Source organism: Nicotiana sylvestris, chromosome 4 (assembly GCF_000393655.2).
Source record: "Nicotiana sylvestris chromosome 4, ASM39365v2, whole genome shotgun sequence".
Lineage (NCBI taxonomy): Eukaryota > Viridiplantae > Streptophyta > Magnoliopsida > Solanales > Solanaceae > Nicotiana > Nicotiana sylvestris.
Genome location: NC_091060.1, coordinates 169,931,296 through 169,956,308, shown reverse-complemented (window position 1 = coordinate 169,956,308; position 25,013 = coordinate 169,931,296). Strand labels below are relative to the sequence as shown.

Genomic DNA, 25,013 nt, shown 5'->3' with positions numbered 1-25,013 from the left:
GAGCTTTATAGTTTACTTTAATAGTAATGGAATAATAAATAGGACCGAGAGGTATTTTCTTAAACCTTTTTTTCAGTATTTTCATAATTAAGCAAGGGCTAAGCCGTAAAAACAGTCGATATTATTTTATTTATCTGAGCGTGATCCAGATTCTTGTATCCTAGATAGGGGCCCATAGAATATTTGCAAACAAGGGCCCGAAATTTATGAAATTGACAATAGAAGGAGCCTTATCCGGTGTAAGTACACGTGGCACTTCCAAGGCAGTTTTTAATTTCGGCGGCATTAAGGTATCTGTCTGTAGCTTGATAATGACGTCATCCAATGCAACAAACCTGTATTTTTCTGAATTGCCAGGACTACCCTTTTCCATGGCTTAGATATTTGCAACAAATCTAAAGTAAATATCCCTTTCAATCTATGTAATGACGCGTAATTAGAAGTATACTTCATGAGAAAAAATATTTAATACACACATACCTAACACAAAGAACATATATTTAGTCTCAACTGGTATATATTTAATAGTTCTTGAAGAGTGTTCAATATATAAACTGTATAAACTGTCCAGTTTACACGATCAGTAGACACAAAGACATTTTTACACTGTATATTTAGATAAAATATTAAATTTTAGAGATATAATATATATTGAGCCCGGCAACTGGACAGAAAAATAGTGAATATAAAAATTGAGCCCGGCAATCAGTCCAAATTGGAGGTGTAAAACAAATGTAAAAATAGGTGTAGAATAGTTAACAATTTTAAAAAAAATGAATAGCAAGAATGAATATAATTAAGAAAACATATTTTAGTCATACCTAGCATATCTTCAAATTATAAATATGAACTTAGAGAATAAAAAATACAAGAAATATATGATTATAACAACATACTTGATGTACACCATATTATGGGGATCTGAATAAGATAAAGTCTATACAGATTTTATCCCTACTTTATAAAAATAGAGAGACTGTTTACAGATCTTATCCCTACTTTATAAGAATAGAGAGACTGTTTTCGAAAGATCATCAACCCTAAAAAATTAATTCTCAACGGACAAAATATACAAAATTAAAGGCACTTTTTGAAGCAAATATACTTTTCACATTAAAAACACTCACAAAGCTTAAAAAATTATAACTATTGAAACATGTTTTTTTTGGCAGCAATTATAATATTATTATTTCTACACTACTAGAAACAATATGCTTTTCCTTGGGCATTAGGTAAGAGGGCATAAATGTCATTCCAAAATAAATAATTAAAGCATATTGACAAAGTAGTTTCCTTGTCACAGTGTGTACCCAATGGGATTAAAATATCTACTAGCAACTGACTTTACTAATCTTTCTCTATTTCTCTGTCTTCTTCAATTCAATTCAATTCAATACACACAGAAAAAAGTATCTCTTATCTTCTCTCACTCACACCAATTCTATTCTCTTCTCCTTTATCCATTCCCCTCCCTTTGTCGGCCGTAAATTATCCATTTCTGTTTGATCCTTTTCTTTTATCCTACTTCCTTTTTTCCCTTCTTTTATCTGATTTTGTGAAACTACTTTGGTTTCCTTAATCTTGATATAATATTGTGATTTATTAAGATAATTAACAGGAAAGTTGAAGACTTTATTGTTGTTGAAGCTACGATCTGTGATCGGAAGCTGTTGGTTGTAATCCAGGTGTGATATACTGATTTTAGATAGTACTTAACGCAATTATTCTTGTTCTTTTGGATTGATCGAATGATTATACGACTTAATAAGTTGAATCTTATCGAAACTCAAGAAGAATTAAGTTTAAAGATTTTATCTTTCTTTCTTTTTTGTGTATGCGAGTTTAACTATGTTTTGATACACAGTAATATAAAGACTGTTAAGTAGTGATCAGAGACAAAGGGTTGACTTTGATGTTAGTCCCAAACTGAGTTTTGAATTCAGTTGAAGCACTGAATTGGTCAAATACTTTGTAATCCTCTGTTTTTAGGAACATTAGAATTCACTTGTAGTTTGTCAAACTATTTAATTTGTCTTCTTGAACTAAATTAGATTTGTATTTCTCTTAAAAGATTACTTACCATAATCTTTTTAATAAATAAAAAAGAAAAAGACCATTGTTTTAACAGACAAATTATTGGCTATTGGAATGAAATAGGTCCAAATAGAATCGAGTCGATATAGAGAATTAATACAAGTGACCCTTACTAGTTTGGGATTAAGTCGTAGTTGTAATCTATTGTTATCTTGTTGGAAAAATGATGTCCTTGGTTTTAATCTATTGTTGTCTTAGTAGATTGCGGAGCAGGCAGAATGAGCTCTTTACAAGGGCCTGTTATGTGTCCTGTGGTTCGTGGAAAGCAAACAAGTCAGTTTGCTGTTCCTTTCAAATCTTCTGTAGTGAGGGCTAAGATTTTGAAGAGTGGGTTCTGGGGGCTCAATGGGATCTCTAGCTGCCAGGTTAATGTGGCTCGTCAACCACGATCACGAGTAAGCAAGGTGATTGGATGCAGTTTTAGTTCATCATCAAATGGAAATGGTAGCACGGCAGAAAATTCCAATGAAAACGATGCAGATTATGTGAACTCTAGCGTGGTAGAAGCTGGTATGCTAACTTTGTTCTCAACTGCTATATTCTTTATTGTCATACTTTGTTTCTTATGAGAAAAAACAATTCATAATGCTGGGATTCATTGTACCAAATAATAATTATACTAATAATCATACTGCAATTCATTGTACCAAATAGTATTGGCACCTTATTTGAAGTGTAACCTTCTAATTTAGTATTGAGATGACTCTGCCGCAGTGTGATGATGACATTCCATAATTTTTCCTTTTTTTTGTGGGGTAACTTTCCTAAACTTTTTTTGTAGTTGAAGTGCGAAGTGGGCCAGATGGTTTCATGATCAAGATGAGAGATGGCAGGCATTTGAAATGTGTCCATAATAATCCACAAGGAGGTCATCTACCTGATTATGCTCCACATCCAGCGATTGTTTTAAGAATGGAAGATGGGACAGGACTTCTTCTCCCTATTATTGTTTGTACGTAGATATTTCGTTCATTTGTTTAAGTGACTAGACAGTTTCTTAGGTGCATAATTAAAATATAAGGCTGTCTCTTTTCTCTGTGTGTGTTTATATGACAGTGGAGATGCCAAGTGCGCTGCTCATGGCAGCTGTGCGCAATGTCCAAATTGTAAGTTTCCCCTATATAGGTTCTGGTAAAGCCATCCTGCCAAAATTAGCAGCATTTGTTCTATTCCCGTTACTGAAGAAAAACATTGCCTTTGTTTCAGGCCAGACCAACAATGTATCAAGTTGTGAAGGAAATGGTTGAGAAGATGGGTTACACGGTAAGCTTGCTATATGTGCTTTACCAGCAATTGTGTTAGCTTTTAGGCTTAATCTGACAGTTCCTCTCTTGGAAGGTTAAACTTGTTCGAGTTACCAAGAGAGTGCATGAGGCATATTATGCTCAGTTATACCTGACAAAGGTGTGTAAAATGCTGTTACTATGCTCCGACTAATCATGTTCGCAAGTTTCAATAGGCTTTTAGGCTAGATGATGCAACTTAACCACCTTTGGTGTGGTTGTCATTACAGTCAGACAATGATGCTGAGATTATTAGCTTTGATCTTCGTCCTTCTGATGCAATCAACATTGCTGTGAGAAGCAAGGTGAATAATTAGTCTCCAACTTCTGTTTTATACATCAGCTAACTGATAGTACCATATTATTTTGAATTTTGCCCACATATTGAAACAATCTCCTGAGAGAGAATTTCGTAATCAAGAGATAGTTTTCCTCTTCCTCCTGTGTTTTCTGCTCATTCTCAGTTCATCCATTTCAAGATTTATCCTCTGGTTTCTTTATTAGTCCTCCTTTTGCGGTGTGGATTATGGTGTTTGATAGAAAAGCAAAACATAATGTGAATCTGATGCTTTAATTCCTGCTGTCTTATCCAAGTAATAAAATTTGGGAGAATAGCTTTATTCTCTCTGTTTCTTGATCTCCGACAAGCTCCAAAAACATTCTTAACGTGAAACGTGTGGTGGCAGTTTTGCTCGCGTTTTTAGCTTTAACATAAGTTAACCGAGCTGAAATTAGTAACATTCAATTTTAAGTGGAAATTTTTGTGTAGTCCAGGAATAAAATTATTATCCATCAACTGAACTTGGGTTCAATTTGTTGATTGCCTCCTCCCAGCCTCTGTTGCCCTCTGTGCAACCCTCTCACTTTTTTTAAGTGCTCTATATTGCTTATTTAACTACTTTTTATTACTTCTAAACAAAAATTGATGAATTCTTTTGTATAATAACCTGATTAGATATGATGTTCAGAATATTAGCCTGTTGCCAACATATTCAATATATGTCTTACCTTATATCCACCCTCTACTGAGTGATACAAATACAATCTAGTTCGTGATTCTTCCACTAATAATCTGCTCACTATAATATCTTGAGATTACAACTGCACAATACTCTCTCCATAAACCAAATGATTTCTAAGGGCTCGTATTGTGCCTGATATATGATGGAGAAGGGAGGATTATAATTGCTCCTCCCTTATAGAGATTATAAACTTGAGATCAGAGTCACTCCAATTTTCAGTTGAATGTAACCGCCGTTTTCGTATCTGGGCATATGCCTCCCAGCACTACTCCTTCCCACTCACTTTCATCTTACATACCAAGTACGAAAATTTAAGGATGTAACTATAGTCAATTCCACATTTAATCCCAACCTATCCACGGATCGAGCAGAGTGTAGAACTTTGTCCGAGGCCATCCACATTTTCGTCTAGTCCCCATCACTATAGTCCTAATTGCTCGCTTGTAATCTGATTGTATTGTAATCCAACTTTATCTTTACCTTGCACCAAATGAATGCTAACATAATAAAGCTTCTGTTGTCTAATTGTTCTAGGTGCCAATACAAGTCAACAAGTACTTGGCATACAGTGATGGTATGAGAATAGTTGAAACTCCGAAGCCAGCAGTGCACACTACTGGTTCGGATGGTTTATTGTTCACTGAGCTTGACAGGTAAAGCTCTTTTAGAAAATTCTTGTGAAACTTTGTCCACATCTTGTTTTTGTCAGAAAAAGCAGTTCAATAGATTGCCCAATTTTCTTACATGGTGTGTATTTTAGTGAAAAATGACACACAGCATTATTTCCTGTTTGAGAGATAAAATTGTAGTAGTTTGAAATTTGAAACTAGCAGAAATCTTAACAATACCTTATTCTATAACAATCATTCCCAGACAAGTTGAATTCGGCTATTATCCTCATTGACCATGTTACTCACTTTCTCTGTCGTGACAAATATAATCTAAATTGTTTTAACAATCACATACTTAATCTAACTTGTTTTGTGGGTCAGACCTTCTGGCCGGCCATGCATTGAAACAAAGGAGTTTATTCTTGTGCGGAACATGCTGATTGCAGCAGTTGAAGAACGATATAGAGATGCAGGTACTATTTGTTAACATGTTCAGATTTTGCGTAGAATGGTTTTTCTGCTACCATCTATGCTTTGTGTACCGCTTCCTTTCCATGTTGTTGAAAATCCTTGTCTGTCATTTATTGCTACTATATGGGTCCAGAAATTACATCAATGAGAACCTGCAGAAGGGGGACGGGGTCATTTTCTTCTAAAGATGAAGCATCAACTTTTAAATTTTCTCTGAGTTCTTCTTTTTTTAAAACCTGCAAGTGTAACCTTATCAGCTAAGAATTGACAGGCCTTCTTTATGCACTGGTTTTTCCTGACAGGCCTGAGGCCTTCCCTCGCTAGCTTATTTTTCCTTTTCCGGGGGGAATTTTTTCCTAATTCCTGTTTTCTCCTTTCTTTGTTGTTTTGCCAGTTTATATCCCTGGTTGCATGTTTTATTTCTCACTTGTATATTGGTAACTGCAGCTCTGTGGAGGGACAAGCTTACTCAACTGCGGTCCAAACGAAACTGGATATAACAGGTACATTGTCCAATAATTTTCCTTGACCCTACATATTCTGCGAAAACTATTAGCCTTACTTTCCTTCGACGTGTATTTGAATTTAAACTACTGGAGGAACACGATGGTTGATTTTGATTAGAAGTTTGTTTTCATAGGTGTGCTTTAGAGTTGTCTGAGCAAAGGACTACTGTGTATATAGGGAGTTATTCATCGGAGCCAATGTGGTCAGCATCGTCAAAGATCAATTGTAGCTCTCCGTTAATATGTAAAATAACTTGTGAATATCTGTATAGATTGTAATGCTAATGTAAAACAAACAGGTAAACTTATGGTTCTTGGACATGAACTTTATTCTGTTTCATGTTAATCTTGCAGTTTAAAGTGTGCCTTTCATGTCCTACAAATTGCTATGGTCTGTATAAATGGCATGTAATTGGGTGTCGACTCGCCGTTACCAAATGGCTCAATAGTCAATCTCATAGTATAGTTTTGGATCGTAATATGTGACCACTGTTATGGAAAATCAGCTTAAGATGCTCTTGTTAGCAGGTAATGTTACACAGGATTTAGTAGTTAATCCATAGGTGGATGCTATATGTATGCTCAGTGTAGAAATTGCTGGATTTTGTTGTACTTAGAGTTTAAATCTTGAATACCCTTCTAAATTAATCAGATCCTATTGGCTGATTGACTATGTCATTTAGGAACCCAAAAAAAGAAATTGGAAGTCGTAGTTATAAGGAAAGCGACGGGTTCCTGCACTATTAGACACTGCTGTGTTGACAGCAACAACGATAATAAATTTAGTGTAATCTCTCAAAGAAGGGTTTGAGGATGATAGAGTGTACGTAGACTAGGGGTGGTAAATGGGCGGGTTAGGTTGGATATGGGAGGGTCTTGGGTAATGCAAAAATTGATATATTATCTGACCCGATCCATACTTAATACGGATAAAAAGTGGGTTAACCGGCGAATAATATGGATATTCGTATTATGCATGACTTCTTGATATGATCACTTTTGGAAATTTCTAATCTCTTAAATTTAAAGGACTATCAATTTGAGGCTTTACGAATTTAATTTAAATCCACTAGTTATTTATTTTCTAAGTGGATAATATGATTTTTATCCATATTTGATTCATTTTTAAAAAGTTTATTATTTCATTAATTTTTTTATTGGATAATAGGTGAATAATTGTTTTCTTTTAATTATTTTGCTACCACTAACAAAGACCTTATTACTATTTTTGTGAAGATATAGATATAGAGCTTGTTTTCGATAGGTCCTCCGCGCAGACTGCAGTGTTGACAACAATAGCTTGAATATAGAAAAGAAGATGCTAAATATACCAGGAATCGTGATAGTGAATAAACTAAAATAGTGTTTCAGTCACAGCCATTTGTGGGTATATGCCCAGTTCAACGGGTATCTTGTTTCAGGCCGTAAAAGAAAAACTTGCACGTAATTGTTGTAGAATTTATTAAAAATAGGTTCTTTCCTTTATTGATCAAAGATCTTGGGGTCGTTTTCGTTCCGTCAACAAAACTAGAAATTGCTTGTCCGGTGGGACGGTTAGTGATCAAACAAAAACAATTCATACGCAATGCTTTTGATTCAACATTTTAAGTTTTTCTTCTTTTGTATGTAATAACGTAAAAATGATGGAAGTACGATGCACACATATTTATTTTGCCGATGTAACAAGTGAAGAGGGAGGTGCAAAGATATACAAAAATCAAAAAGAAAAGCCAAAAATAGGACAAACCGGGAAAACAAACCTAAAATTAAATCGAGAATTGAAATGAAATTGAGAAAATCGAACTTAATTTGATCCAATTTGCAAATTCATTAAATCGGAAATTAAAATCATAAGCAACTAAGTCTTTGTCTACTTTCCAACCTGATACCTTCGAAGATGTTGTATCTCAATCAAAAGATAACTCAAAGTAATAATATTTTTGAATTATTTTTGCAGCAGGATATTGATTTTCCAATATCCTTTTAATTGTTCTAAATGAGGATCGAGAAAGAAGAGAGTAGGACAGCTTAAAAATAGAAGCGACGGTTCAATGAAAATAAAAAAGTTCGTAAAAAAGAGAGGGTTAGAGCATAAAATATAGATACAAAAGCTATCAATGGCATATTCCCGCCACTAAGAAAAAGGGTCCCATATAGCAAGTAGTGGGTCCCACCCACAAAACCAACCGCTATTCAAAAGTAGACACAACGCTTAACTGCTTCACGAAACTCCCCAGTTTCGCTTCACTTCGACTTTGACATATCCAAAAATCCAAATATGTTTCCATGTGAGTGTGTTTGAAGTAAAGTAGTTAAACACCCATTTCCACATTTTCCGATTGCTCAATGTTATTTTATTTATTTTTTTGGCAGGGTGATGAGATTTACCTCTATAAGGTTTCCATCAGTTTAGCAGACATTTATATCGTTAATTAACTTCACTTTTTAGTCCTCAGAAAATGTCAGGTACCTACTGTTGATCTATGTTGTAGGCAGTGTCGATTTTGTTCTTTTTTCAGTTTGATATTTTCATTTAACATAATATATTCACAATCTCATGTGATCAAGAGGTTAGAAGTCAATCTTAGGGAAACAGTATAGGAGATTAAATTAGTTTTTTTTTATGTCGTAAAGTATATTTCTTTATCCGGTCCTTTTTTTCTCTCTCTTTAGGATCCTGATTTCTATGTTTGTCATTCAATTGAGTTAATATAAGCTCATAACCTATCCCAAATCGGGAATGCAAAATATGATTTCGGTGGGTTGATGCCAGATTTTAGTCAAAATTATGATTTGGAGGATCCAATGGGGCCAGGCCAAGTCATAGGCTTTGATGACTCAAGGGTCATATTAGGGAAAGGAGAGTGAGGGGAAGAGGGGGCAGCCTCGGCCCGATCATCCAATTCGCTCTAACAGACAGGCATGGTTTTGCAGTTAAAGCAACTTCGTCACTTTTGTGTACCCATCGGACGGCACCCCTTTCGGGGGTTCCTTAGGGACCAATTCAGTCTACGTAGATTGACTGAATGCAGAAAACCTTCCACTGGCAAGCGATCATGTTTTTCATAGGATTTTTCGTTACTCATGTCAGCATTCTCACTTCTGATATCTCCAGGTCTTGTCACCAAAAACCTTCCCCGATTGACAGAACATTCTGCTACTGACACTTGAAAAAGTAGCTTTCAAAGTCTCGTCGCTTCGTTGAATCACTTGAGCCCTAATACATTTTCGGTGCGATGGAGCTAGACTAGTGAGCAATTACGCTTTCTTCAAAGGATGGCTGCTTCCAAGCCCAGCTCCTGGTTGTCATCACTCGATCACTTCCTTTTTCATTAAGCGATTGCTTAGGGACCTTAGCGTACGATCTGGGTTGTTTCCCTCTCGACTTTGGATCGTAGCACCCAAAAAGTTTGTCTGTACAAATAATCTAGGCCTGTATTCGGAGTTTCCCCATATATAGCCTAACCCAACTAATGTAGTATTGATTCTTAGTTGAGTGATTAACATTTGGTCTAAGATCAGGCTTTGGGCCTCCCAACTCAACTTTTGGTGTTTTAGCTTTTTGTTGTGTAAATTCGAAGAATTTAAATGTAATTATCATCTGAGTAATCTTCATTAATCAAAGCAATGCTGAAAATTTCAATGCTTTTATGCCACATGTCAGAATGGTGCTCAGTAGATGATAGCAATGTGTAATGTGTTTAATCCATTTTGAAACTGGGAATACTTGGCCAATTCTTCTTTTTAGCCCCAATCCTGTTTTTTCTTTACTTGTATCTGTCATGTTTTTGTGGCTGAAATCCTGTCTATTTTTCTGTTTCCTCTGCTATTTACCTCCTGAAAAGTATGCATCCTCAGTTTTCGCATTGTTGGTCATGAAGTTATGTTTCTCTTATATTTAATATAAGTTACTGACTGTATTATCCTTTTCAAGTGTCTGTGATTCGACCAAGAATCACTATAGATTTAGTACTTGCATGGTAACTCTAAGTATAACTTTGTAAATTTTGCACAGATATTGGTGAAGGATCTTCATTTGATGATGAAAATTATGAAGATCAATTACATTCTAAAATCTGCGAGGGAAGGAAGAATGAACTTGGGATCCTTAAGACAGAAGAGAAAAAGCTGCCCAGTGATTCTGGGAATTCCCTTGAGAAGATAATCAGGAAACAAAATGATATTGAAATTTCTTTTATCAAAGAGCAAATTTGGGGCACTGAGGAGTTGAAGTTTGTTAATGCTTTTCGACAAGTGCTGATTAAGGAGAACCTGCTTCCTGCTATGCATGATGATAATCTCAAATTATTAAGGTGCCCTTGCCAATATTTAACCACAAACATGCGGAGTGTGAAGGGGAGTCTTGGCATAGCTGGTAAAGTTGTTGTCATGTGACTAGGAGGTTACGGGTTTGAGCCGTGGAAACAGCCTCTTGCAGAAATGCAAGGTAGGACTGCATTAATAGACCCTTGTGGTCCGGCCCTTCCCCGGACCCATGCATAGCGCGAGCTTAGTGCACCGGGCTGCCCTTTAAACATGCGGAGTGTAACCTATATTATGCATGAGTTGCTAAATTTTTGGTGCTGTGATAATTGAGCTAATGCAAGAGTTAGCGGATTTTAACCTTGATGGCAAGATCATCTTATGAGTTCTTATTAGAGATCTATAATTTACATATGCTAGAAATGTAGGATGCATAAAATTGGATTTCATAACTGGGCTCAATGAAGCTTCTTCTGTGTTGGTATACACATTAGCTGTTCAATGTTCTTTTGTCAGATTTCTGAAAGCTAGAAAGTTTGACATTGAGAAGGCAAAGTGCATGTGGACAAATATGCTTCAGTGGAGGAGAGATTTTGGAACTGACACTATAATCAAGGTACAAATAGTCTGATTCTTCTTCTTCATGTTACTGTTAAAATGTCATTAACTCGCAAAATAACTTGAATATTCATGAAAAAGATATAAGAGAAGGAGACAAGTCATTTGGCTTGAGCTAACAGCTTGTTAGATGGTTACCTATTGTATTGTATCGTATTGTTATTTCAAATATTATGTTTGTTTTGATTGTTACTTAAATTTTATTGTATCGTACCGTTAAATCTGTCGTTATGTAACGACGAAAAGTGTCACTTTATGGAACGACTAATTTGGTATGGTTGCATTGTTTCATTTTTTTTCCTCTCATCTTATTATTAAATAATCTTATTTTATTTTTTACCGTACCTTTTTATATAATAATTTTACCTCGTATCTTACTTTTTCATTGTAATGTTGCAAATTTATTTTTCATATCGTTGGTGCATGACTTCATGAAACGACGACAAACTATACAATCTATCGAAACATTATATACATCAAAACGATACAGTACAATACTATATGATACATTATGAAACGATACATAACAACCATCCAAACAAGCTGTAAGTGGAGTTTTCGAAATCCATTACTATTATATAGCTCTTTCAACATTATGAAACATCCATGAAGTTGGAGTGGTTTGAACTTGCTGTCTGCACTTGTTATTGCTAAAATGTCGATGCTAGTCACTTTACCTATAGTTTCTTGATCGTATACAATATTTTCCTCAGGATTTTGACTTCCATGAAAGGGATAAAGTTCTGCAAAACTACCCTCAGGGTTATCATGGCACAGATAAGGAAGGAAGACCAGTTTATATCGAAAGATTGGGGCTAATAAATGTGGAAAAACTTTTGGAAGTGACTACTTTGGATCGATATGTTAAATATCATGTTCAAGAGTTTGAGAAGTCTACTGCCTTCAGGTTTCCTGCCTGCTCTGTAGCTGCAAAAAGACACATAGATAGAAGTGTTACCATTTTGGATGTCGAAGGAGTGGTATATACCTATTCACTAAATTATTAGTCTTTTCTGGTGGATTTTCAACAATGTGCTTCTTATAGTTCAGTTTCATAATTTGTTTTCTATGTTATAGAGTTTAAGGAATTTCTCAAAACCTGTACGAGAAGTCATTTTGCGGCTGCAGAAGATTGATAATGACTTTTACCCTGAAGTAATTCGCTATACCCCTTATTAGCTAGCAGTAATACATGTCTGTTTCTGATTTCCTTTTTCTCGTATGGGTACTGTCATGTAAAACTGCCAGCTAGTATCTAACCTTGACAAAATAATTTTGCAGACACTTGGAGAAATGTTTGTCATAAACGCCGGACCTGGATTTAGGCTCATTTGGAATATACTCAAGCCTTTTCTTGACCCTGAAACGACGTCCAAGATTCATGTATGGCATGCTTTCTTCCCTTTGACCAAGATTCTTGTATCTGTTGCTAATCATTATTTTTAGCAGCTTCTGAATATTTAAGTCTTATTATAAAGAAAGAGATTTATCGATGCCTGTAATCAACTTGAGAATTGGTCTTAGATTGAGATGGCGGGTATGAGTCAATCGGACATATTATATGTTGCTCATCAAGAATTATAACTTTTCAAATTTCTAGGTTCTTGGCAACAATTATAAAGGCAAACTGCTCGAAATCATCGATCAACGGTAATTATCTCTAATTCTTTTTTTCTCTAACCTAGCTGTTATAGTGTTCCTTAGATGATTAACAAACATCAAAAGCTATGTGATTCCCAGTGAGTTGCCAGATTTTCTAGGTGGCAGTTGCACGTGTGGGAATGATGGTGGTTGTTTAAGGTCAGATAAAGGGCCATGGAGAAAACTCAAGATATCACTGGTGAATGTGGATTATTAGTAGCTTTTCTTCGCGTAAATTACCATCTTAGTGTATTTTAATTGATTCTGATCTACATGAAGATGAACTGTGGAGAGGAATCAGAATGTTTAGAGAAGACAATAGCAACACCGGATGCTACAAGGCAACTAGTAGGAGAGAACCAGCCAGAGATGGTATATATGTTCCATTTGATTAAAAATTGTTTCTTTCTTTTACTATGAGGTTTTCTTTGTCTAGATTGGTCAAATTCTGAAGTGCTTGTTCCTAGGACAGGTAAGGTGTTGTGACATATGCTACTGAGCCAGGATTTGAATGTGAAGGAGGTGCGTCTAGCAACCTGTCATCTCCCACCAGCAACAGGTACCAGATAACTCTATCCACCGAGGCTTGGATAGATGAGAAGAAATCACCTAGTGTTTTTGCCTCCGCTCAGATTTGAACTTGAAACCTCATGGTTCTCAGCCACTTCATTGACCACTAGGCCACACCCTTGGGTGCATTATCCTACAACTCTTTGTAAATTTTGATATATGTTTTATAACACATCTATATATTATTGTTGTTTGTTCAATATTTTCAGCATGTTGTTTTCTCCCTCTTTCAAGCTTCAAATCGTTTCTAGGTTGGAGAACCTGTATCAGAACCTGGTAGGGGTTGTTTGGTAGGGCGTATAAGAATAATGCTAAATAAGGTGCATTAGTAATGCAAGCATTAGTTATACATAGATTATTTCTTATGCATTGTTTGGTGTGGTGTATTAAAAATTAAAATGCATTGCATAATTTTTAAGAAATTTAATTGTTTACAAAAATGCCCTCCATATTCTTTAACTTAAGGGACTTCAAGGATAATTTTATCTTTAACCATGCTAATGCATGCATTAATAGCCTTTGTATAGCTAATGTCATGATTTTATCTGCATTAGCTATACATAGGATAATACAAAATAGAGTGTATAACTAATGCTTGTATTAGTTATACATAGGTTGAAAAAGTGTACCAAACAAAGCACTACTAATACACAAAGTTAATGCATGCATTATTTTCTCTAACACACTCTACCAAACGACCTCTTAGTATGTTGTGTTAAGTAATTTGATGGACTTCAGTTCTGCATCTGCAAACTATTCTAGCCAGGCAGAATGGAAATATTTCTAACCATGTAATGACACAACTAACCAATGATACATAGAATCAAAGAATCAGCATGATTATATTACCAAGTTTAACAAAAGCTAATGAACTATAAAATCTTGCTCTTTAACAGATGAAAGAATCTCTCTAACTATACCGCATTTACTTGTCCTCCGCCGTTGTCCCTAATGTCCATCTGTTTCAGTCAGCAATTCATTTTTGTTATGAAGGTACTTGATGAGGTTTTCTAGTGCAATTTCAGCTTTGTTGCTCTTCATCAGCTCTCCTGCAACTTCAGCTGGAGTTGCTTTAACTTTCAGGAGCAGATCCTCAATTACCCTAAACTTGCTGTGCTCCTCAATCTTTAGGTAATTAGATGCTAGTATCCTGAAACCACCGAAAGTGCAATACGACATCTCAATGTGCACATCCATACGGCCAGGTCTCAACAATGCTGGATCAAGTCGGTCCTTGTGATTTGTCGTGAACACTATGATTCGCTCATCCCCACAACTCGACCACAACCCATCAATAAAGTTCAACAGCCCAGACAATGTAATCTGCATTTGTAGAAATTTTAGCAAAATACAGGTTAAAGTATAACACTATAACAATATCTAGTGATACCAAATGATATTTGTTAAGGAAAAGGTTCAAGCTTACTCCTTTACTATATGCAATATCTTAATTTTATCCTATATTATACTTTGGGGGTCATTCATAACCTTATGGTTAGCAAATTGTTTCGTATCTGTCCTTGACTTTAACGAAGTTGTAGCATGAAATGACTGGATTTATTGTGTCAAAATACATCATAAAAAGGGTGTAGATATACCCCTCTACTTCTAATTACGGTTTAGAATTATCCTCCGTCATACTTCAATTAGGGTCCACAATCGAACTTTATCAGGGTCAAGTGAAAATACTAGACGATTTGCTAACAGCAAGGTATGAATGACCCCATAGTATAACATATGGAAGACTTAAGATACCTCGTACCGTGGAGCTATGTTGCAGGGACCCTCTAAAATTGCAGCCGCACCCGTGTCGGATCCTCCAAAAATGCACTATTTTGGAGGATCCGATACGCACCTGGAGACATTTTTGAAGAGTACGAGCAACATAGCAGTGCAGGAGTGCTCTGACCATTTTCCTTATTCTTATATGCAGTGTGGTTAAGAGGAATTGAATAGTTCACTGTAAACTGAAACTGTGTCAATGAAGTGCATTACAATACCTTGTCATCTTCACTTGTGTCATTCTCATTTTCCCTATTCTGCAACCCCACATTGCAATCAATGTCTTCTATCACAAGTATGGATCGATTTGCAGAACCAATCAACAACCTTCTCAAATCCGAATTACATTGCACCTCTCTCAAATCCAAGTCATAAACATCAAACTTAAGGTAATTAGCCATCGCTGCAACTAAGCTCGACTTCCCTGTACCAGGTGGTCCATATAACAAGTACCCGCGTTTCCAAGCTTTGCCAACTCTCCTATAGTAATCTTTCCTATTCACAAACATGTCAAGATCCTCAATCAGCTCCTTCTTAATTTCTGGCTCCATTGCCATTGTATCAAAAGTCGCAGGATGGTTTAACACTACGGAACTCCAATAATCAGTCCCATTATAATCCACTGTATGTAACCTCACTGCCTTTTTCTCTTCCTTAATCTCTTTGGCCCTGCCCAATATATATGGTAAATAAGATTTTAAAACCATCTCTTTTTTCTTCTTGTGAAAACTTAGCTCAAAATATCGAAGCTCGGTCTTGGGGTTGGTGCTCTTGTCACTCTGTTTGATTCCCATGGACTTCAAAATCCAGGTGAAATTGACATTTTCATAACAATCCGTTACTTCTTGGTACCTGTAGATCTAAGATTTTAAATCAGTACGTTTAAAATTTGAGTTACCTCAATCAATAACCTACAACAAAGTGTAATTATTTGTAACAGTAGCGGAGTCAGGAATTTATACAAGGGGATTAAAAAAAATTATAGAATGTCACAGCTGAGATTTAAACCAGTGAGCAAAAGCAAATTTTGTACCCCTTTTGCCACTTCACAAGACTTTTCCCTTATATAAGGGATTCAGCTGTTTATACATAATCAAAAAAAAATATTGTAACTTGCATATTTTCACTGTATAATTTTTCAATGATTTCCTCCGCTCAGCTCCTCCACCGATTCTTAGCAAATTTAACATGATAACATGAAATAATCTATTGTAAGAGATTAAAAGATACAGATAACTGTGCTAGTATTTCATCAATTGCTCATCAATCAAAAAAGAGTGTAATTAAGCTAATCCTCTTATCCCACCAACTAAGAGTCGTACAAAAAGCGTACTCTATTCGTTTCAATTTAGATGACACACTTCTTTATTAGTCCGCTCTACAAAGAATGACATATTTTTATATTTAGAAAACAATTTAACGTTAAGCTTTTCATTTTACCCACCTTACCCTTAATGAGAAGCTTATAGTCACACAAATATTATGCCCCACAAATTTTTAGCCCCTTAAACTTTTAGGACCACATGTTTTAAAAGTCTTTTTTTTTTCTTAAACTTTGTGTCAAGTCAAACTACATCGTCTAAATTGAAACAGGTAAGTAGTATATAATAAGCACAATTACACCATTGGTGTAAACTATATTCGCACCGTATATATAAATCAAATCCTTAAAATTGGCTGCACTCACTACCATTTTGTTACAATTGTAGGAACTTAGTACAGAACTATGAATTATATGTTTTAAAAATTGTTAAACTGTATGTAGTTCAAGTCGAGGTTTATACCTATCAACAGTGACGGCGAGCTCTTCATCTTTGTCGGGCTTATTGACTTTGATCCTCTGTGTCCAAGGAGAAACCTTTGTACCCAAATAAACGTTAGCAGCGTCGAACAACTGGTTCGAAGTGAGACCTTCAGATTCTTCTATGACAACTATCAATTGTGAGGAAAGTCGGTTCGATAATTTCTGAAAGCGTGAAGAAAAGAAGTGCTGAAGTGTTTCAGGTACAAGATCGCTAGCTATTGATCTGAAGAGAATTACAGAAGCGGTAAGAGAAGTAGCCGCCGTCAAAATTGCTTTAGAAGATGGCATGGATTCGAACAACTCCATTTTCTTCTTACCTTTGTTTTCTGCTAAGGTTTTCTGATGATGTTGAAAAATTGCGGGACTTTGGGGGAGGGGGTGGGGTTAAAGTGTTTACGTAGGGTCATGTCTTGGCGAGCAAGAAAATTGTAGGACGTTCGTGGAAGAAATTCGAAGATGTCTAGAAAACTCTTGGGCCGTTTGCGGTAAAATTTGAAGCCCAAGAACGAAAGGTGCTCACGTAAAAATAGCACGGGCTAGCCAGTTTTCGGACTAGTCATTCATAAATAGCCAACATTTGCAAAATCATTGAAAAATAATCATTATTTTGCTGCAACACGAAAAGTTCCAGCATAATATACTGGAGATCGGTGCACCTGTGTATGAACTTTCAACACATTATGTTGGACCGGTATATTATACTGGAACTCCAGTATATTATGCTGGAGTATTCTCCGGATTTTAAACAGTGTTTTCATTCAGATTTACCTTTACATGAAAAGTGACTAAATTTCGATTACTTTTGAAACTTTAGCTATTTTTGAATGATCACTTGTAAATCTGGCTATTTTTGAATTTCTCCCTAGATGGATTGATTTTGGGGCCCATTACAGCGGCCCATATAAGAAATTCAATCTGAGGCCCATTGGCCCATATGAATAATTTTTAGTTCCTTTACTTTGGTGGTGCAAATTACATTGGATGGACCATTTTAAAATCACTATTTATTTTTTGACCATGTTTAAAGAAGTTAAGGGAATATAGCCTCGTGCCAGAATTTAAAGCATGTTCATCGAAATTTTAGAACCCCAGGAATCCTGACGATTACCAGAATTTTCAGCCACAATGCCAAAATTTTTGGTTATTGGTCAGAATTTGTGGCAAATCTTAATGATTACTAGAATTTTGGTCAGAAATCTTTGTGATCATCATAAGCATATTTATGGTGATCGCCAGGATTTTGATCACCTTAAGAACGTGGCGATTGCTAGGAGCATATTTTCAAAATCTGACGAGAGATCTTTCTCTAAGACTTTTCTTAACGGGGTCAAACTTTAAATAGCGGCACCGAAATATCCTATTTGTGTAAATCACCTTTCATTATCTCTTTGTTCAGAAATAAGAGTATATAATCTACTCCTCTTATTTGGCACTACACCATTGACTTCTTTAAGTCCGAGCATGGCAAAATTTGCATTTCCATCTCTTATTTATCTACTACTACTATCTTTAAATTTTTACTTTTCAAAAAGAAAAAACAGTAGATTATCTCTTTCTCTGGTCGCCCAAGGAGATAGCTAAGTTCAAATCCAAGCTAGAACAATACTCAGGTACCTTCGAAAAGAAAAAGGTGAAATTCCATATTCTTACATATATTAGAATCTTTTCTTTTCAGCTACAGTAAAAAAGAACAATTTTTCATTCATTTAACCGTTTACTACAACAAAATCACAGTTGTTCGCGGAAGAATCAAAGAGAAGAATAAAATGAATATTAGGCCGAATAGAAAAGCATACAAATTTGGGGCGTTCTCCACTACAAGGAAGAACTAGATTCACAGCGCGAGACGTAGCTAGAGCTTCGAACACGGATTCGGCCGAACCCAACCCAATAGCTTTGATCCAAACTTTGTATATCCAAAAACTTAGAAGAAATAGAATCCCGAATGCATTAGCTAACCTTGTTTCCCTTCTATTAATGGGATAAAATTTACCTTTTGACACATTGTAGTGTAGAAGACTTATAATGTGTAAAGTAAGGCAAATTATTTGATAAAATTGAATAAAATATATTATACATAATTTTTTAGATCGTCAGTGTATATAAGTTCATCTTCGTAACATGATCTTTGAAAGATTCTTCGTTTACAAAAGCTTAAATCTTGCATCACTAGTGAATGGACTAGAAATTTCAACCATCTCATTATACATGAGAGCGATCGTCACGCTTATTTTATGACTCAAGAAAAATATCAAGTAGAATGTAATTTTTCACAAATTTAGTTCAAAAATCATTATGAACAAATGAGTTTATTTATTCTTTAAGTGAAAATAGAAAGTGGAGTAAAATATTGACGTTAAATTAGATGTTATTAAGTGAGGTTGAATTTTGTAGACGATACAACACTCTGTTTCAACAACTGAATTGCAAATCTTCATGAAAATGGTATACGTCTTCATCATTGAATGTGACAAGATGTTATATAATTTGAAAGAATTTCATGTCTATACAACGGATTCAATTCAACAATTAATTTTCTTTTCTACTTCCAAAAATTTGATGAACTCATGGAAGATATCAAATATACTCCTTAAAATCATGATATTTTATAACAACTGTATAATAATTAAAATATGTTCTTCCGTAAAATCAACTTAAAATACTGCACCAACAAGGGTTGTGATAGATTGATAGGTATTCCTTCATCCTTAATCAGAGTTCTTGAGTTCGAGTCATAGGTATGGAGTCACCTTTGTGAGGGAGCGCTTTACCCCCCAATGTAGGACTTTTCGGTGCGAATCCGGATTAGTCGGGCCCCAATATGAGTAACGGATACCGGGTGAGAAATAAATAAAAAAACTTAAAATGTTGCCTGTGTTATAAATATATTATATTATGGATGTTCATTTAGTACTCCGTTGTAAATAAGCTTCCTGAATAAGCTTATCCATATGGGACTCCACCGTAAATATGTTTATCTATTTAGTACTATATTGGAAATAAGCTTCCTGAAGAAGCTTATCACTTCGGTACCCGGTTATGGATAAACATTACCCCCAGTATAAGTTTATCCATACCGGGTATAATAGGCTTATCTTTTCAGTACCCAGTTATGGATAAACATTACCCCCGGTAAAAGATTATCCATACCGGGTATAATAAGCTTATCCATTCAGTACTCCGTTATGGATAAATATTGCTCTCAGTAGAAGATTATCCATATCTGGTATAGCAGCAGCTTACACAGCAGCTTGTAGCAGCTTACACAGCAGCTTGTAGTAGCAGCTTACACAGCAACTTATAGTAGCTTACACTGCAGCTTGTAGTAGCAGCTTACACAGCAGCTTGTAGTAGCAGCTTACGGAGCAGCTTCCTTTCTTCTATAAATAGAAGAGATTTCAGTTCATTATGTACATCAGTTTGAATTCGAATAATATATCAGTTTCTCTATATACTTGTCTTTACTTTATAGTCTTTATTTTATAACACGTTATCAGCACGAAGCTCTACCATCTCGAGCAAATATTTTGAAAGTATCTGAGGTAAGAACTTTCTTTTCCTAAATAATGTCAAATCTTTCTAAACTTGAATTTGTAGCCCTGGATATATCGGGCAAAAGCTACATGTCTTGGGTACTTGATGCTGAAATTCATCTTGATGCGATGGGTCTGGCAGACACCATCAAGGATAAAAACCAGGCATCAAACCAAGACCGTGCCAAAGCAATGATATTCCTACGCCATCACCTTGATGAGGGCCTGAAAATGGAATATCTCACTATTAAAGATCCAGTCATACTGTGGAATAATTTGAAAGATAGATATGACCACCTGAAGATGGTCGTTCTTCCACAGGCACGTTATGATTGGACTCATCTAAGGCTACAAGATTTTAAATCTATCAGTGAGTATAATTCTGCTATGTTCAGAATTATTTCCCAATTAAAATTATGTGGTGATAATATTACTGATCATGATATGTTGGAGAAAACTTTCACCACTTTTCATGCCTCGAATATGCTCCTGCAGCAGCAATATCGAGAGATGGGATTTAAAAAGTATTCTGAACTTATCTCACATCTTCTTATAGCAGAGCAACATAATGGGCTATTAATGAAAAATCATGAAAGCCGACCTATTGGTTCTTGTCCATTCCCTGAAGTGAATGAGACGAACTTCCACCAAGCTAAACGTGGAAGAGGTCATGGCCCCAGTCGTGGTCATGGCCGTGGTCGGGGAAGAAACCCCAATCATGGTAATAATAATGCACCAAAGAAGTCTCCTCACCACCAGCAGTGGAAAAGGAAGGAACAAAAGCATGAAGCGGTGCAAGCGCCAAATGCAGAAAATGCATGCTATAGATGTGGAGGAAAAGGGCACTGGTCACGTACTTGTCGTACGCCAAAGCATCTGGTTGAGCTTTATCAAGCCTCCCTGAAGAAGACAGAGAAAAATGCTGAAGCAAATTTTATTTCTGAAGATAATTTAGACTTCATGCATTTGGATGTAGCTGATTACTTTGCACTCCCAGAAGGAGAAATAAGTCATGTAATCGGTAGTGAATCTGTAGAAATGTAAATATTTTAATTTGTGTTGTTTGTAATAAATAGTATGGTTATGTAATTATTGTACATAAATAAAAGTTATGTTTTGATAATGATATTTACTATAATATATTTTATTTATGTTATTTTGAAGAATATGGATAACCCTCAAATTATGTTTGGATCAAAGACAAATCATGAAGATATGTGTGTTATTGATAGTGGAACAACACATGCCATATTCAACGATCAGAAATACTTTTCTTATTTGCATAAGGAAAAAGCAAATGTTTCAACAATTTCTGGTAATATAAGTTTGATTGAAGGCTCCGGAAGAGCCATAATATTTCTGTCTAAGGGAACAAAACTTATTATAGACAATGCATTGTTCTCCTCCAAGTCCCGAAGAAACTTGTTGAGTTTTATAGATATCCGCCGAAATGGGTATCATGTAGAGACAATAGATGAAATGAACAGGGAATATCTTTGTATTACAAAGAATATTTCTGGCCAGAAATGCATTGTAGAAAAGTTACCAACTTTATCTTCTGGCTTATACTATTCAAAAATTAGTACAATTGAAGCACACTCTATCGTAAACCAGAAGTTTACGGATTCAAATACTTTTGTGCTTTGGCATGGCCGTTTGGGCCATCCCGGATCAATAATGATGAGACGAATTACTGAAAATTCGAGTGGGCATCCATTAAAGAACCTGAAGATTCTTACAAATGACGAATTTTCTTGTGATGCTTGTTATCAAGGAAAAATGATCACTAGACCATCACCAATGAAGGTTGATATTGAATCCCCTGCCTTTTTAGAGCGTATACATGGGGATATATGTGGACCTATTCACCCACCAAGTGGGTTGTTTAGATATTTTATGGTCCTAATAGATGCATCTTCAAGATGGTCTCATGTGTGTCTACTATCATCTCGCAACCTGGCGTTTGCAAAGCTATTAGCCCAAATAATTCGATTAAGGGCACAATTCCCAGATTATCCTATAAAGGCTATTCGCCTTGATAATGCTGGAGAATTCTCATCTCAAGCTTTTGATGATTATTGTTTATCCGTTGGGATAAAAGTTGAACATCCTGTAGCTTATGTTCATACTCAAAATGGCCTTGCAGAGTCATTTATTAAACGCTTGCAATTGATAGCAAGACCACTACTTATGAAAACAAAATTGCCCACTACTGTTTGGGGCCATGCTATCTTGCATGCAGCATCACTTATCCGTCTTAGACCGACACATTATAATAAATATTCTCCGTCACAATTAGTTTTTGGTTATGAACCAAATATTGCCCATCTACGAATTTTCGGATGTGCTGTATATGTGCCAGTAGCACCACCACAACGTAGTAAGATGGGACCACAGAGAAGGATAGGAATATATGTTGGGTTTGAATCACCCTCTATTATTCGCTATCTTGAACCATTGACAGGAGATTTATTTACTGCTCGATTTGCAGATTGTCGGTTTGATGAAACAAATTTCCCACAATTAGGGGGAGAGAAAAAGGAAATCAAAAGAGAAATTGTGTGGAAAGTTTCATCATTATCTCACTTTGATCCCCGTACCCCTATATGTAATCAGGAGGTCCAGAAGATCATCCATTTACAGAATATAGCAAATCAAATGCCAGACGCATTTACTGATTTGAAAAGGATAACTAAGTCACATATCCCAGCAGAGAATGTGCCTATCCGAATTGATGTCCCAATGGGACCATCTACTAGCATGAGAGCTAGTGAACCTAAAGCACGCCTGAAGCGTGGTAGGCCTTTGGGTTCTAAGGATCGAAATCCTCGAAAAAGAAAATCGACAAATGATCAAAACGATACTATGAAGGGATCCCCTGAAGAGACCCAAAATCTGATTAGTTCTGAGATTCCTGAAGAAATCAATGAACCTGAAGCTCATGTGAGTGAGGAACTTTTAATAAGTTCGAACGGTGATGGGATTAATTTAAATCGATTTGAAATAGTGGTGGATAATATTTTTGCATATAATGTTGCACTTAATATTATGCAAGATAGTGAGGATCTTGAACCTCGATCTGTCGAAGAATGTCGACAAAGATCTGATTGGCCAAAATGGCAAGAGGCAATTCAATCGGAATTGAAGTCACTTGCTAAAAGAGAGGTCTTTGGACCAGTAGTCCAAACACCTGCTGGTATAAAACCAGTTGGTCATAAATGGGTTTTTGTGCGAAAAAGGAATGATAAAAATGAAGTTGAAAGATACAAAGCTCGCCTTGTTGCACAAGGATTCTCACAACGACCTGGAGTCGATTTTGATGAAACATATTCACCTGTTATGGATGCCATAACATTTCGATATCTCATCAGTTTAGCACTACATGAAAAGCTTGAAATACATCTAATGGATGTAGTTACAGCTTATCTGTACGGTTCACTTGATAATGAAATTTATATGAAAATTCCTGAAGGATTTAAAATGCCTGAAGCAAAATCTCAGGAAATGTATTCAATCAGATTACAAAGATCTTTGTACGGTTTAAAGCAATCTGGGCGCATGTGGTATAATCGCCTTAGTGAATATTTGCTGAAAGAAGGTTACATAAATGATGTTATTTGTCCATGTATTTTTATAAAGAAAATGGCATCAGAATTTGTTATACTTGCTGTTTATGTTGATGACATAAATCTTGTTGGAACTCCAGAAGAGCTCCAAAAGGCAATTGAATATCTTAAGAAAGAATTTGAGATGAAAGATCTTGGAAAGACAAAACTTTGTCTTGGTCTGCAAATTGAACATTTAGCAGACGGGATCTTTATCCATCAATCTGCCTATACAGAAAGGGTCTTAAAACGCTTTTACATGGACAAAGCGCACCCATTGAGTACACCAATGGTTGTTCGATCACTTGAAGTGAATAAGGATTTGTTCCGACCTCCAGAAGAGGACGAGGAACTCCTTGGTCCCGAAGTACCCTATCTCAGTGCAATTGGTGCACTAATGTATCTTGCTAATGCTACAAGGCCTGACATAGCATTCTCTGTTAATTTACTAGCAAGATATAGTTCTTCTCCTACACGGAGACATTGGAACGGGATTAAGCATATATTGCGATATTTAAAGGGAACTCTTGATATGGGTTTGTTTTATGCTAACAAAGATAGTGCAGACCTTGTTGGTTATGCAGATGCAGGTTATTTATCTGATCCCCATAAAGCTCGATCTCAAACCGGCTACGTATTTACATATGGAGGTACTATCATATCATGGCGCTCCACAAAGCAATCTATTGTTGCTACTTCTTCAAATCACGCTGAGATAATAGCTATTCATGAAGCAAGTAGGGAATGCGTATGGTTGAGATCAATAATTCATTTTATTCGAGAAAAATGTGGTTTGGAATGTGAGAAAAGACCCACAATTTTATACGAAGACAATGCTGCATGCATAGCCCAATTGAAGGGAGGATTTATAAAAGGAGATAGAACGAAGCACATTTCACCAAAATTATTCTACACACACGATCTTCAGAAAAATGGTGACATTGATGTGCAACAAATCCGTTCAAGTGATAATCCAGCAGATTTATTCACTAAATCTTTGCCAACTTCAACTTTTGAGAAGATGGTATACAAGATTGGAATGCGGAGACTCAAATATTTGAAACAAGGTTTTCATCAGGGGGAGTAAAATACGCGATGCACTCTTTTTCCCTTACTAAGGTTTTTTCCCATGGGGTTTTCCTTATAAGGTTTTTAATGAGGCACCTAACAATGCGTATTACTAAATATGTGTACTCTTTTTCCTTCACTA

The 25,013-nt window shown here is 35.8% G+C and overlaps 3 protein-coding genes across 3 annotated transcripts; 2 read left to right on the top strand and 1 right to left on the bottom strand.

Annotated features, from left to right (window-relative positions):
• The first annotated feature begins 1,349 nt into the window (after positions 1–1,349).
• LOC104238203 (bifunctional nuclease 2-like) lies at positions 1,350–6,327 on the top strand. Its single transcript, XM_009792499.2, has 11 exons — positions 1,350–1,685; positions 2,296–2,604; positions 2,876–3,046; positions 3,151–3,200; positions 3,301–3,357; positions 3,433–3,498; positions 3,608–3,682; positions 4,934–5,052; positions 5,392–5,483; positions 5,929–5,984; positions 6,122–6,327. Exons 2-10 carry the CDS (start codon positions 2,313–2,315, stop codon positions 5,979–5,981), a joined length of 975 nt encoding a protein of 324 aa, XP_009790801.1. The 5' UTR covers positions 1,350–1,685; positions 2,296–2,312; the 3' UTR covers positions 5,982–5,984; positions 6,122–6,327.
• Positions 6,328–8,223: 1,896 nt separating this feature from the next.
• On the top strand, positions 8,224–13,289 carry LOC104238204 (phosphatidylinositol/phosphatidylcholine transfer protein SFH3-like). The gene is made up of 11 exons (XM_070172357.1): positions 8,224–8,275; positions 8,361–8,453; positions 10,003–10,300; positions 10,767–10,866; positions 11,582–11,848; positions 11,946–12,023; positions 12,150–12,251; positions 12,469–12,518; positions 12,609–12,708; positions 12,789–12,881; positions 12,982–13,289. The coding sequence occupies exons 2-11, from the start codon at positions 8,447–8,449 to the stop codon at positions 13,006–13,008; spliced, it is 1,122 nt and encodes a 373-aa protein (XP_070028458.1). The 5' UTR covers positions 8,224–8,275; positions 8,361–8,446; the 3' UTR covers positions 13,009–13,289.
• Positions 13,290–13,726: 437 nt separating this feature from the next.
• On the bottom strand, positions 13,727–17,020 carry LOC104238205 (AAA-ATPase At3g50940-like). Its single transcript, XM_009792500.2, has 3 exons — positions 16,646–17,020; positions 15,080–15,713; positions 13,727–14,402 (listed from the first exon to the last, which is right to left on the bottom strand). Exons 1-3 carry the CDS (start codon positions 16,969–16,971, stop codon positions 14,028–14,030), a joined length of 1,335 nt encoding a protein of 444 aa, XP_009790802.1. The 5' UTR covers positions 16,972–17,020; the 3' UTR covers positions 13,727–14,027.
• Positions 17,021–25,013: the final 7,993 nt, after the last annotated feature.

Coding starts and splice junctions, on each gene's coding strand:
- LOC104238203 (XM_009792499.2), top strand. CDS start 2,313: ATGAGCTCTTTACAAGGGCCTGTTATGTGTCCTGTGGTTCGTGGAAAG. Junction 3,358..3,432: donor TTGAGAAGATGGGTTACACG/GTAAGCTTGCTA, acceptor CTCTCTTGGAAG/GTTAAACTTGTTCGAGTTAC. Junction 3,683..4,933: donor ACATTGCTGTGAGAAGCAAG/GTGAATAATTAG, acceptor TAATTGTTCTAG/GTGCCAATACAAGTCAACAA.
- LOC104238204 (XM_070172357.1), top strand. Junction 10,301..10,766: donor GATAATCTCAAATTATTAAG/GTGCCCTTGCCA, acceptor TTCTTTTGTCAG/ATTTCTGAAAGCTAGAAAGT. Junction 12,024..12,149: donor ATAATGACTTTTACCCTGAA/GTAATTCGCTAT, acceptor ATAATTTTGCAG/ACACTTGGAGAAATGTTTGT.
- LOC104238205 (XM_009792500.2), bottom strand. CDS start 16,971: ATGGAGTTGTTCGAATCCATGCCATCTTCTAAAGCAATTTTGACGGCG. Junction 15,714..16,645: donor CTCGCCGTCACTGTTGATAG/GTATAAACCTCG, acceptor TTAGATCTACAG/GTACCAAGAAGTAACGGATT. Junction 14,403..15,079: donor ACACAAGTGAAGATGACAAG/GTATTGTAATGC, acceptor CTACAAATGCAG/ATTACATTGTCTGGGCTGTT.